At 47.8% G+C, this 13,875-nt stretch overlaps 1 protein-coding gene across 1 annotated transcript in view; it reads right to left on the reverse strand.

The window, feature by feature from the left end:
• Positions 1-13,875, reverse strand: part of gli3 (GLI family zinc finger 3) — a 90,975-nt gene that overhangs the window by 38,412 nt on the left and 38,688 nt on the right. The window contains 1 exon segment of the mRNA XM_084565994.1: positions 4,072-4,177. Within this exon segment, the coding sequence (XP_084422120.1) occupies positions 4,072-4,177 (106 nt within the window).

The raw sequence follows: 13,875 nt of genomic DNA on the forward strand, positions 1-13,875 counted from the left end.
GGGGAAGCGTGGAAGAGCTGATGTATCCAGCCAGTGTGAAATTGGTGAGAATCTCCGACGCTTACAGGAAATAAAATTAGAATTAGAGGCTAACAAGGTGATTCAGTCATGTTACGGTGCACTCTATGTGAAACAGAGCTTCTGGAGCAGCGGCTCACGCAGCCCTGAAGTCAATTAACTCCTCCCGGGTTCATCGTTTATGAGCTGAGGTTGCGCCGTGGTGACAGAAACGTGCCGCAGCTCTCCCCTGGCACCTCCAGAATACCTCGCAGTCAGGCCGGGCCTGCAGCTGAACAAACAGGCTCCTGAATGAAATAACCACACAGGCTGGGGACATGGAAACACACCCTGAAAGCCCCCACCTGCACACTGGAAATACACTCCATGACTTTATTCATGAGTCACACTGACAAGTTTTTCTTTCTTCGAAATATATAGTTTTTGGCATTTTGAGCTGCAGACTGCTGCAGTTCTCTAAATCCATTAAAATATCCTTAAGGTGTCTATATGCCAGTGAGTCAAGTGTCTTTGTGTCAAGGAGTCTCTTTATATATTTTTTAGGACAGAAAAAGGACAGTATTTTAACTATAGATTGTATTTTTACATTTTTCCTCATCTTCTATGAAAGTAATGTGTTAGTTTTGTGTTTTTTTATAAACTGGTTACAGATATTTATCATAAATCCACAATTAAATCAAGAAAAGTCAAAGCTCAGAGTCCTCTCTTTGTTCTACAACTTTATGGACTCTTAAATGGACTCAGTTCGACTAATTCTCTTCTAACTTCAAACACAGTAAGTGAGCAAAAGGTTGCGAGTCAATTGCTTATCCCGTAAGAATGTTTTGTTGTTTTAGCAGCCCCATTCACGGCGTGAGGGCCCGGGACTCCAGAGCAAACTCCGATGCCGATAATTGACTTGTGACGAATACCTCTGTTTGTTCTGAGCGGTCTCCGGGTGACCGAGAGCGGGCGTTGAGCCTGCATGAGAGGCCTGTTTTGTTTTGCTGTGTACCGCGGTCAGGCAATAAAGCTGGAATGAAAGGAGCGGTCTCTTCTCTTGGCCCCCCCTAAACTCCCATTAAGCCAGTCCCGCACAATGGCTGCGGCCGCGGGGACCACAGCTCCCGTGGAGAGCATGCTCTTCACCGATCAATGTGTTTATTTAAGCAGGAAGCATCTTCTCTGGGGCAGGAAGGGCCGTTTCTTTCCTTGGTGAGGGAGGAGGTTTTGCTGTTTTCCAGGCGACAGACGCGGTAAAGACTCTTGCTGGACCTGGATCAGTGCAGGACAGAGACGCTTTGCTTCTGTCAGGCTGTTACGGAAACTTCTTGTTAGTTGTTGGGATCATTTCAATCTCAACATAATGTTAAAACTCTTGTTAAGTGCTGTTCTTTCACATGAATATATGAGTTTCTGAGTAAAGCAGGCAGCCGGGAGAAGGGACCCCCACCCCCTCTCCTGACCCTGAGGCTTTAATATTGAATGGCACATTGGTACCTTCCCCACAAGAATTCATAAACTAAACGATTAGCCTCTGTCTGTAATTGCACTCTCCCTTGCCTAATAGAGGAGGAGAGGTAAAGAGGGGAAAAAACAAAGGACAGTTAATTTGTGATTTCCTCTGCTCATTTGAAGGCAAATTAAGTGTCAAACAGCTAATACAGAGCATATTTCATTTTATGAGCTTTTAATTTAATTCCACCGCCTCATATCGCTGGAGCCCGTTAGCTGCGCTGCTAACGCCCGCTCCTCGTCTGAAAACGAGGGCCATAAATAAACATGTTTCAATTAGGCCCTTCACGGTAATAGGATATGATTCTGTTCATTTGCCACGCACAGAATGGTGGATGTGTCATTGTGGCGGAGAGGAAACAAGCTGCCGGGCGTTCGCCGCGTTTTTCTCCGGCCACGGACGCCCGGTGGTGGCTCTGACTCGTGCGCGCGGCGGGGGGAAGCCGGCTGGATTGATGGAACCGCCGCAGGGCCAACCCAACTGTAATTACAGGCCGTAATGAGAGGTTGCATGGGGAAGTACCGCAATAATAGTCCCTGTGTACTTAGGCATATCTTTGAGAGGGCTAATAACGATTAATTCTGCTCGCCGAGGAGAACTTGTCTTAAAACAATTCAATATTTCTCCATAAGCCGCCTCCTGTCCTCCATTTCCCCGAAGCGACAGCTATACGTTGACTGCCTCTGTTTGCTCGGGCTGGCTGCGAGCGGCATTAACGGGCAGAATGCGCCGCTTAAACCCGGGCAGATCTACTTTTTAAAGTTCAACCGCAGCCAAAAGTTGCACAAAACCTTTTGAGTGTAATTAACTCTTGTAATTTGCCATCAGGTGGTTGGACCCAGCTGCAATACCACAAGTGATGAGTGCCTCTTCTCACTGAGGAATTCAGAGCAGCTTTTTTAATCAAGAAGGCAATATTGCTGCTACCAAAGAGGTGATTTCGGCATGGAAGCCGCATAAGCTCGCGGATAACGCGCACGACAGTGAGTTCGCGGATTTAAGTCCGGCCACTCAACAGCTATCTTATAATGGTGACAAATAGTTCCCCTCGACGTGGCGTGTCATATTAAACAGCTCTATGCTTAATGGTTTGGGTAAATAGGCCCTAAGTAGCGCGGCAGAGCACGACCGTGTCTCCAGTGACAGCAAACCAAGCGCACAGATAACTCCTGTCCGGACAGAGTGACTGAAGACAGCGGCGCTGCTGCGTAACTTCTCCCCCTTAATTCAATTCCCCGGCTCTGTGTTGTCCCTCTAACCACCCCACCACCACCACCCACCCCACCCCTCCTCATTTTTCTCCTCCCTAACCTGCGCTCCACGTCGCACCAAAGCGCTCCTGACGGATAACAAGCCCGGCTGTTTGTTTGAGCCAGTGTTGCCTGTGCGTGCTCGCCCCATTATCTCCGCATAAGCTAAATGCTAAATTATATTTGCCATTTTGTTTGCAGTGACACGGGGCATCAATCACATCCCTTTTTTTTTTTTTATTTCCTCGCCTCCCCCCCCCCCCGCCCACCTCCTTTCTTCCTCTGCTGTAGCCCCCGCGCAGGAGACGAGAGGTTGAGAGGTGCGGTGGGCCGGAGGTGGAGGCGTGGGGGTGGGTGGGGGGAGGGCATAAAAAATTCATTACGCTTAGTGGCACATCAGCAAGGGAGAGATATGACTCCTGAGGAGGAGAAGGGGGGAGTTGATAATGATGAAGAATATCAAACATAATGCGGCCCAAGTAGCTGCCCCATCCAATTTGTCCTCGTCGCGCGGTGATCGCTTCCTCCGTGTCTGCAAGTAGGAAACAAGCTCCGCAAGGACGGTGAAGCATGGTTTGTATGCAAAGAATACAAATGATGGAGAGGGAGTAAAGGAGTGGAACAGGGTGACTAAAAGTGAGCCGAAAGGAAAAAAAGAGCAATTTGTGTATGAGTGAGCCGAGGGAATGCAGAGGTCTTTGAAGTTCTCTGCTGACCCGGCCGACACCGCCAGAAGAACTCCAGGGAAATAGGAGACTACTGTAACAAGAGTTACCCCGCTTATAAATACTCACCGCTCTTTCTTACGAGGCACCATGTTTCTACCTTGCTTCGTATGTAATAGCACGTGCATGCGTGCGATTGGACGAGGCGCGGTGGTTAGCCGTACGCGGCCCGCGTTGTCAGGGGCCCATCTGTGTCTGTCGGAGACGGGGAGATGTCAGCGGAGGCATCGCTTCCTTCTCTTGACAGGGCTTGATCACTGCTCTTATGAGAATTGCGCGCTCCCAGGCTTCCCTCGCCCTGCTCTCATTTCCATGTCTCTGACACATGTTCATTTGCGTGTCTCTGACATGCGGATCATGTTGCGCACGTACGGGGCCGCGGCCTTTGATCCTGAAAGGCAAAGAGAGGCACCCAGCACCCACGAGGAGGATGCTCCACGCCCACAGGCGGAAGGAAGTTTTTCGCGGGTTTGATTTGTATCGCCATTAATAGCCGGGGAGCGGAATCAAACGCGCTCCCGGTTGCGATCAGCGGCATTTCGGTGTGTGTTTGAGTGCGTGTGACCACTTTGGAGAGACTTACACGTGAAGAGGGGGCACAGGGGAGGGCTCGTAGATGTAGCGTCCCTGGGTATGTCTGTCGTCAATTGGCACGGGAGGATGGAAAGTAGGGAAGAACTGTGGAGCAGCTGTGTGAAAGAGGAAAGAGAAGAAACATTAGCCATTTTTTTCTTTACACTTTGCAAGACCTCAAGTTCTTCTAAACCATATTGTCATGTGGAGCCGTTCCCTCCTCGGCTAATCTAAATAGCAGCTTTAATGAAAGGCAGTGGTTGATGGCTATCTTTCAGCGGACCCACCCAAAGGAGACCTCATTAAACGCGCAGAGCTAAAATCTGCTCCAAAATGTTCGCAGAGGAAGTCTTTGTAAACGTCTCAGGGCTGATAGACCTCAAAATAAACAGCGATAGATAACCGTAAGAAAAGCAGCCAAACGGCACATTTCTCACCGTGCCAAGCATAATATGGTTCCTTACAAAGGATAACATTTAAGTACGACCAATGAGACGTACAAAATGAGAACAAAAACATCCTCTTCCATTTCAGTGTTTTGTCACAGAGTGAATCCAGAGGCTCCTTTTTTTCCCCCCTCCAGATAAAAACATTTAAACATTTGCATAATACGAGCCTCCAAGCCTCTCTTTATTTTTACCCCTGAAATTGAAACTGTTGTTCCGCCACCAGAGTGAATTCCCATATGCTCTTACTCATCTTTTAACCTAACTGAACTTAAGATTGGATCGTGTGTTGCAACCGCGCATCCATCGCTGGACACGTTGTAACAAGCGGACGTGTGAGCACGAATGCTCCCTCTTAATGTTGTGAAACTAAAAATGGGTTAAAACTTGTAGGGAAAGACAGAAACGGCGAAAGACCATTAAACCCGAATGAATCACATCTCATGACGTACGAACCCGAATCTCATTGCTGGAGCACTTTACTGCCTGTTACTGAGACCACTGCCAAGTTGCGTATCACCGCCCTGAGGCGAAGCATGTGTCGACATCTGCATAACTTCACGCAGCAAGTCTCTGAGGCTATGTGTTTTCTTTCGCTTGTAAACATTTGGAGGCGTGAGCCAAGAGGGCAGATGGCCAAACGGTGGGGTGCCCAACAGGTCTGCAAGTGTTGGGCCGTGATGAATGCAGCTGCAACGTTGGGCAACGCAGCAGGTGTTGATCCCTGAGCAAATCTCAGGTCCGCTTACCTCATCCCTCACTCATTTACTGGGATGAACTTGGACACAAACAGCTACAATTAAGAGATCAGTTCGGTGTTGTTCGTAATCCTGGAGTTTATGAAAGTATTAAGACCAGGATGTGCTACGCCGACATCAAAAGGCCAACTGTGATGGTGAACCTGGACCAAAAAGTTGGACTTGAACACGGCCAACAGCCAGCTGGATCTTCACACCAAGGATGGCACTCGTCCATATTCTTTATTTAAAAGGGGAAAGAAGCGGACCTTCCATTAGCTGGGAGGCTAGGAAGCTAAAGAAGAGCTAAAACCGTCGTACAGGGCTGGTCCCTCCTGGCCATGCTGATCAGTTTATTCATTCTCGATCAGAGGTCTTCAACAGGGGGTCCGTGACCCCTAGGGGGTCCAGTGAGGTACTGCGGGGGGGGTCGCGATTTTTTTTTTTCCATAAATTTAAACGTCTTGAAATACACATACACATAAGTAGGGGGTCCCCACTCCATCTCTCCATCAGTTTGGGGGTCCTTGGCCTGGAAAACGTTGAAGACCCCTGCTCTAGATGATCATGTCATTGGGAAATCAGAATGAAAATAAGAAAAGTCTTCGGTTGGTGCCCTCGGACCTTTGTTGTTTCGTCTACTTTTGTTACTCCCCTTCTTGGGCACTGGTTTACTAATCAGCTGCAGGATTAAAAGCCACCGACACAGTTCGACTAGAGCTACACTGGGCCACATGAGCTTACCAATGGACAACCGTCGGCTTGGTGTGTTATAGACAGTCTCCCGTACAGAAGCATTTCCATAGAAACTACGGAATCACAGCCACATTTACCAAAAACTCTGCATCCTATATTTCTCATGATGCAATTGGTTAGAATATTAAATTTGACCCTCTCGTCTGTTAAACTCCCTTGTCTTTAAAATGCAACACAAGCCTCGAGTTCAAACTCCAGATACCCAGTTTGATGTAACTTGAGCATTTCTGGAGGTTTTTAAAAGCTCTTTCCCGATCCGCAGACAAAAATTATACAGCTGTTTTCACAAGCCGCAGCACTCCCCGTGAGTATTAAATTGACTCGGGCATGATAAATTGCTGGAGTGCCCTTTTAAGCCTTAAATACCGGTTCACGTGTGACACACTGTAAGACAGCCACAGCTATTGCATTTGCTTGTGCACCTTTAGCAAACAGCTGATCCAGACGACGGCCTATTTTTTGACGTCTTTTAGGGGAACCAGAGGTAGAAAAGGTCCAAAGGGATTCACTGTCTCCATGCAGAAGAAATCAAATGAAATAATGTGCAAAAAAAAAATCCAAGTCATAGGTGTGTGTCCCTTTGACTATGGTGTCTTACTATCAGGACCACTAAATGTCTCTGATTCCATCACTGATCATAAAGAATACTCTTAAACGAGCACATACGTTTGCTTGACGTGTTCAACGAGTGAAAGCTAAACTTAGGCAAACTTCTAGAAACCACGCAAGTGGTTTCATCTTGTTTTCACAATAGCAGAGATAAGTGGTAAAAGCTTCCTCCATACAGCTCTGGCAAGTATCTGACCACTCCATCTCTGTCTGTTTGATAGTTTTCTCCTGATGACTCAGTTTTTGCTCGGCTCACCTCGACCGATTCCAGAGCTGCTGAGGGAGGGCTGGATGAGGGGATGGAGGGCCGGGCTGCTGGAAGACAAGGGCAGAATCTGCTTTGTTTACTCTCCGCGGCTCCACTCCTGGGCTGCCGGGCCCTCGGCTGTCAGACACGGAAATGAACCTTCAGGTTTACCAGGGTCTGTGTACTCTGCGCCCGTTCGGTGGGAGTAAAAGCTCTGTGTTCTCTAATCTCGCTCATCCCTACCCACATGGCAGGAACTTTATACTAACCTCGGTCGTGTTTGGCAATGAGGGATGACTTTGGAGATTAGAAACTGTGAAAACATTTTAAAGACTCCACCCTTCACCCCCACAACATACAGCTTCATTCCCACATCCGCCACTCCTCATTGAATTACCCAGATCCCCCTTTTGTTTATGTCTCTGGAGCTACTCACTCAGCACGGCCCTGCGCCTAGACTGGACTCTTTTTCTTGCTCCTTCATCACTCTTTCCCTCACTCCCTCCCTCCCTCCCTCCCTCTTGCCATTGCCCATGACTTTGCCGCATGGCAAACCATTCCGCTGAGGTTTATTTAAATCCGACTCAGAAGTTTACTTTATTATGGCCCTATCTAAATAGAGCCTGCCACCTCTTTTACACCAGCGCAGCTCTCCATTAGCAAGGCAAACAGCCCTGTGTCACTAGAGGGAATGTATACAGTCACAAAGAACAGAGAGCAAAGGAAAGTGGGGGGGGGGAGAGACTCCATCCTGCAATCCATCTGCAGCGTTTCCTGTAGGGACTCCTTACTGTTTACTCCGGGGCTAAATTGCCCCTGCTCTTCTGGATATTCAGGGGTATTCTCGGCCTCTAATACAGAATACAGCTGGAAGGCACGCAGGAAGCCAACACACGCGTCACAGTTTTTACCTTCCCACTGCAGCCAGCCACACACCACAGCAGCTCAAGCATTCCTAAAGGAAGTGTAATCACCGCGTTCTTTTTCCTGGTTGCATATGGTAAACCACTGCTGGCAACGCGAGAGGAATTAAATAAATCATCTCAGCCGATCAGATGCTGAAAGCCAGGAGCCTGCGATATCGGAGTTTGAAAAACGTTTTCAGTCTCTTGAAATATAGATTTCAACCAATTTCTCGCCTCTTCAGAACTCCTCTCAAACATTTTAATGACCTCGGTGCGATTTTTCACAGCAGCAGTGTTCATTTTTATTCTTTTTCAGGCTTTTAGGAGAAGGGATGGGAGTTATTAAGACATGATTACAAATGGGTCTTAATGAAAGGGCAATTAGAAGCAAACTTTGACCAGGCTCATTAATTCTAATTCAACACAAACACACCATGCTCAGGACCAAAAGCTACTTTCCCCTTCATTAAAGAGAGGACGGTAATTGCCTTGTCCTTTATTGGACACTTGAATAATTTCAAAAGAAGGGGGAGGACAAGGGGAGGATAAAGCCTAAAGCACATCATTTGCAATATCCTTATTGGTTAATCTCCTCTCATAATGGAAGTTTTGCCACAAAGGATCTTCACAGTGCTTCGGAACGCATGTGATGTGATACTTACAGAGAATTTGAGCTGTCACTCGCAATTCTGATTCGGCTTTCGATAATACAAACAATTTCTCTTCTTTCTCTTTTGTTGTCAACTCAGCATTGCGAGTTTATTGTCTTGGCGGCTAAACCTGGGCTCCTCCTCTCCTCTGGTGAGGGTTCACTGCCTCTGCTCTAACAGAGTGTCACCCGCAGCCGAGGACGAGACACTCTTCCACAAACACTGCACTTCTCATCGACACTCCACCGCGAGAGCACAAAGAGCCAGTGACAGATTGTCATAAGCGACTAAGGCGGAGGGGAGGAAAGGGCTGCTGGGGCCTGCTCCAGAGGTTTGTGAATTGCTAATGTGGAACATATGAAGCCTGTGCCGCGGCCGTGACTGCCAGATTTCATTATGCCACCTCTCTCCCTGCTCATGATCTCACGGCTCAGGCACGCTCGTCTGCAGCGGGGCCCGCAGTTACGCCACCGCTCTGCAACACTTTGCAGAGTGTGTGAAAGATGCCCGGCACGACGTCTGTTCGCATGTTCGAAAGTGCATGCGTGTGCAACTTTTGCCGCTATTCGCTGGGAGAGACTGAAAGCACGTGTGGATGACTTTACCGTGCGAAATAAGGACAAAGTAGTCTTGAGTACATTTCTTTATTGGTGTTTTTTACTGACTCACGGCCTTTTAATGAACAGAAGTGGAGTGTTTTTCCTTCTCAGACTGTTTTATATGAATAACTTTAGAGGCCTGAGGAGGTGCTCAGTATTCTGCAAAAAGACCTGATGACGGCGAATAAAGGTCATTCTGAGAGGTCTCGAACCTCAAGTTTAAAACTACCAACCAAGCAAGGGTTTGAATTTAAAATAACTTGAGCACCGTATATTTTTAAACGCAAACAATCCACTGCAGGTTTTGTTGTCAGCAGCTCGGTAAAAGCTCAAGAGTCTTCTACTCTTGATGCGATGACCCTCGTTATGCCTCGGAGCTGGCCCATGCTTATGACAGCAGTGAACATGTGCTGCCTTCAGCCGTGTTCATGAGAAAAATCATTTCACATCACAAGATGTCTGCTCTCCAGAAATTCAAACTGACCTTTGAGCAGCAAGTGAACCCACATGCACAAAAGCAACACCTCCTCTGAGTGGAATGCAGCTGTTATTAATACGCCTCGGCCTGCTATGACAAGCAACGGCTGACGTTGTGGGGGGGGGGGGGGGGGGGGGGGGGGGTCGTCCACTAATGCAGCTCACCTGGTCTGCCTCGGCTATATCAGCTGGTCGCCCTTTCTCCCAGTGCTTCAGCCTCGTTTGGTGTTGTTTTGTTTGTTGCCTTGTTTCCCGTTTTCTTCTGTAAAATGTACTAATTTTTACTTTTTTTCACTGGTTCTGACACTACTACTGGCATCAAATCAAGTGTCATCATTAAATAGAAGAAAATAAAAAATAATAACTGCAAGGTTTAAGACTTTAGAGCATGGAAGGAAATGTTCCCATACATGACGTGACTGCAGACAAGAATGAGCAAAAATATGACTCGGTATGTTGATCCCAGTTTTCCTCTAGAAATAAGATGCTGAGCCTCGCATCATGATCGGTCTGGCAGGAGACGGGAGAAACCTCAGACTGTTAGCACAAGTAGTTCGGAAGCTGCCCATCCCGCGAGGGTAAGCTCCCCTCTGATCAATCCCTTCACACCCCGTCTCTCGTCGTGTTTGCTTACGCCGAGACCTCAAGCTGTTTGGACATGTAAATAACACTTTCCGAGACTGTTTAGCTAAGCTCAATGGGAGTTGCTGTTGACTTTTGGAGCGCTTTGCTTAATTACGGGTCCCAAATTGTTTCAGGTCTAATGGCCTAATTACCGCTGTATAAATTAGCCTAATGTTCTCGCTGTGCAGAGCTTTCTCCTCTGTATGAAACACTGCGATGGCAAAGGAATACAGAAACATAAAAAAAAAAAAAAAAGTGCCTTTATTCAGCAAAGAGAAATGGTGAGAAGGGGGGGAGAAGAAAGCAAGCAGAGAGGTTAAATAACAGAAGAGTGCAAGGCCCTGGATTGCCAGTCTCTCTGCCATTCATCATATACGCGAGGCTGGCACACTCTGCCCTTCCTCCGTAAATCAATAGATTTTTTTTTTCCCCCTCTTCCGCTGTGATCTTTTCTGGGTTGTATTTTTTTTTCTTCTTCTGTCTTTCTCACTCACTCGCTCTCACACCCTTAAACACAAACAGTCTTCCTGTGGGTAAAAGTAATTAACACGGTGGAAAAAGAAAAACAGAGCAGGGGAGAGAAAGTGAGTGGTAAAAAGAGAAACGTCTGCACGATAACAGGCTTTCTGTCGGGGTATACATTCCACCGCTGCTCGTGTCAGGAGTAATTTGTTTGTCTAGACTGAACAAGTCTGTGCATATTTGCTCAGGGGCTTAACGTTCGAGCAGGGCATCTCCCCACGTAGGTCATCCTAAAGAGTTTGTAACAATTCCCCAAACTTTCTTAAAACATTTTTTTTTAAGGGTGCCTCCTGTACGATGTGTAGCCATTTGACATTCAGCCGTAATACCTTAATGGCTCGCAGCATCTGTAAGAAATTTACCAAGCCAATCTCAACAAATTGCGAGTGGAAGGAGTCTTTTCTTGCTAGAAAGTGGAGCTAAGCACGCACACGCCTCTTTCCAGGGGCCCCCAGCACCATCCAACCCCGGCGATTTCCCATTTTTCCTTCTCTTCCCCTGCATCCCCGTTTGGATCCGGGAGTGAAGGTTTATTTCACGAAGCCTCCGCGAGGCGCCAATCTATCTCATACGTTCGCTGAAGCTCTCCAGATTGGGATGAACTTGGGAGCAGAACAGAAAAGAGCCTGGGACCTCCTCACCGTCTCCTCACTCCTGCACCGTCGCTGCCCTACCACACCCTCCAGCCTCCTCTCCCGTCCACCCAGCCGGGGAAAGACACAGCAGTTTAGTAGCTGCAACACTCTCTTTATCCTTCACCTCTGTCCATCTCCTTCTCTCCAAACAGTGATAACTCTCAGAGAGAAGGGTGCTGATTTAAACCACGGGTTAACTCACCAGGACTTTGCTACATTTATTTGGCTCCAACCGCCCCGGTGTGATTTATTGCACTCGCGTACAAACCAACTTTAGGGTTTGGTCTTTTTTGAGATCTTTATTTAGAAATTGGGGTCACTGACAAAAGAAAAAAAAATATTCTTTTTGTTCACAAATTCTGCAATCCGTCTGAAAATGTATGATAAGCTATTCTGATTCCCTGCGACACGCATGTAGGAGTCAAGGTCGTACCGGTGACCGTGTTCGTGATTGCCACAGCTGCATCAGGCTCCACAGCCCCGTGTCACGGCTCCTCCTCGGGCCCCTGTGCAGGTGATACTAAAGCTGCATGTGGCTGTGGTGATAGCGGGCTGCGAGGCTCATGCGCATGCATTTTAATAACACGCGGGGGCCGGCCACTGCTTGGGCGAAAGCGGACAGCTTCTCAATTCTGAATCCCCCTCAGAGGCCAATGACCACAGCCTGCCGCTTTAATGTGATTTTGTTTACTAAATTACATTTCCAGGTAGCCGCCGTTCATTTCCATGAATGTCAACTTTATCTTGATTAAAAGATGTAATCCATCACAGTCAGAGCTTTCTCACCTTTACTTCTTTGTGTCAGAATTATGTATAATTGCTTCATAATGTGACTGAAAGAGAGGTATAGTTTAGAAATTCTCCTCTGTGGTGCGTTCATGGGCAGTCTGACTTTCAAGACTTGAGGGTGAGCGGACGAAAAGCAGCACATTGCTTTGGCTGTGTAGCGGCAAATCGTTCATTAAAGTGAAAAGGGTAGCATGAACCTCTTTTATTATAAAGGTTACAGTTGGAAAACTAACTAAATCTAAATCTTGGGGTTTGTTTTTCTAAATTCACAAAGCAGACGAGTTCACAGTTGGCAACAACGTGATGCTCTGAATTCACCGTGTGTTAAAATGAGTGTAAAACGAGTATCTGGAAGGTGGGGGATGACTCTAAAAAGCATAGTTTAATAAACCTGTTCTTACTTTGCAATCAAATGGTATCCCCCTGTGTTGGAAGTCTGCTCCTCTGTTTTCCACAGACCACATTCTGACGTTAGACAAAGCCTCTAGAGGTGCCTGGCCATTATTTGGGCTAACGGAGGAAACTGTGTGTCACAGAGTGAAGACAAAGCCCAGTGTCACAGCAATCAGACAAACGGCCGCTGGGCTCAGCAGGGCCAGACAGGGTTTGACGCCTCTGGACCAATTAGGTCTTATGAGTAGAACAACATCTGGAACTCTTAGATTCTCTTTCCTTTTCTCTCTCTGCAACGCTGTCACCTTACCCTCTCTTTCACCCTCTTGCAATGTTTTCCTAATTCTCTCAGTTAAATCCGCTCTCTGTCTATCTCTTTTTCTTTGCCTCTCTAATTATTCAAAGCGCATCCTCCTGATCTCTCCCCTTTCCCTCCTCCCAAAACAAGGACAAAGTTGTAATCCATTTACTGCACCCTCGTCAACAGATTCCACCCAAATAATCCTGAAAGACTTACAACCAGGCCTAGGTACTGTCAAGGGAAAGGGAGGAATGAAGAGGCAGAATGCACAAGGGAAGAAGAGCGAGAGCCATAGAAAAACGAGGGAAGAGTGAGAGGAACATACAAGGGGAGTAGAGGAGCAAAGACGGAAGGAACTTGTGTCACAGTGATTTGAGTCTTTGTCACGCAGGTGGCGCCCAGGGGTTCCCTCAGCCTGGGCAGAGAGACAAACTGGGGCCCATGTAAACCTTAAAGAGGATTAACCCTGCCGGAGCGCTTTAATGAGACCTGAAAGTGCCGGGCACCGAAGAGCCCCGCTGATTGAGCCGCGCTCGAGTCGGATCCCAACGGTCCGCTGGCCCAGTGGCCCAGCAGCGCCGCTGCAGCCCTGTGGCCTACAGCTGCCCGCTCACACTGAGCCACATCAAAGCAGCCCGTCTGGGAGAACCCCGAGATGGGAGGGAGGGGGGGGGGAGTGCAGGAGAGGTGGGAGGAGGGAGAGGAGGGTGCCTGGATGGAGGAATCCCTTATCTCCTCCTGAGAGGATGCTGCTCTGTGGTGCGAGATTGTCTGGAGCTGCCACCTGTCCCAGGCATCTTTGAAGGCAACACTAAAGCCTGTGATGGGCCTGACCTCCTTGAGCTCCCATTCTTTTATGTCTCTCTTCATTTTCTGCTTTGTTACACCCCCCCTCCTCCTTCCTCTGCACTCTCTCTGCCTCTTCTCTCTTCTTCTTACCCCTCCGTCTCACTTACACCCTCAGCCTCAGCTGTGACTCCCTTCCTCGTTCTCTTTTCTCCCGTGATATCTTACGTTTCACCCGGGTGCTGGAAACATTTTAATTACACTGTGTTCATCAGGCTCCTCTTCGTGTAGAACAATATATACTTGTGACCCTCCAGAGACGAGAGCAAGATACGGGT

Source organism: Chelon labrosus (genome assembly GCF_963514085.1).
Source record: "Chelon labrosus genome assembly, chromosome: 18".
NCBI classification, from domain to species: Eukaryota; Metazoa; Chordata; class Actinopteri; order Mugiliformes; family Mugilidae; genus Chelon; species Chelon labrosus.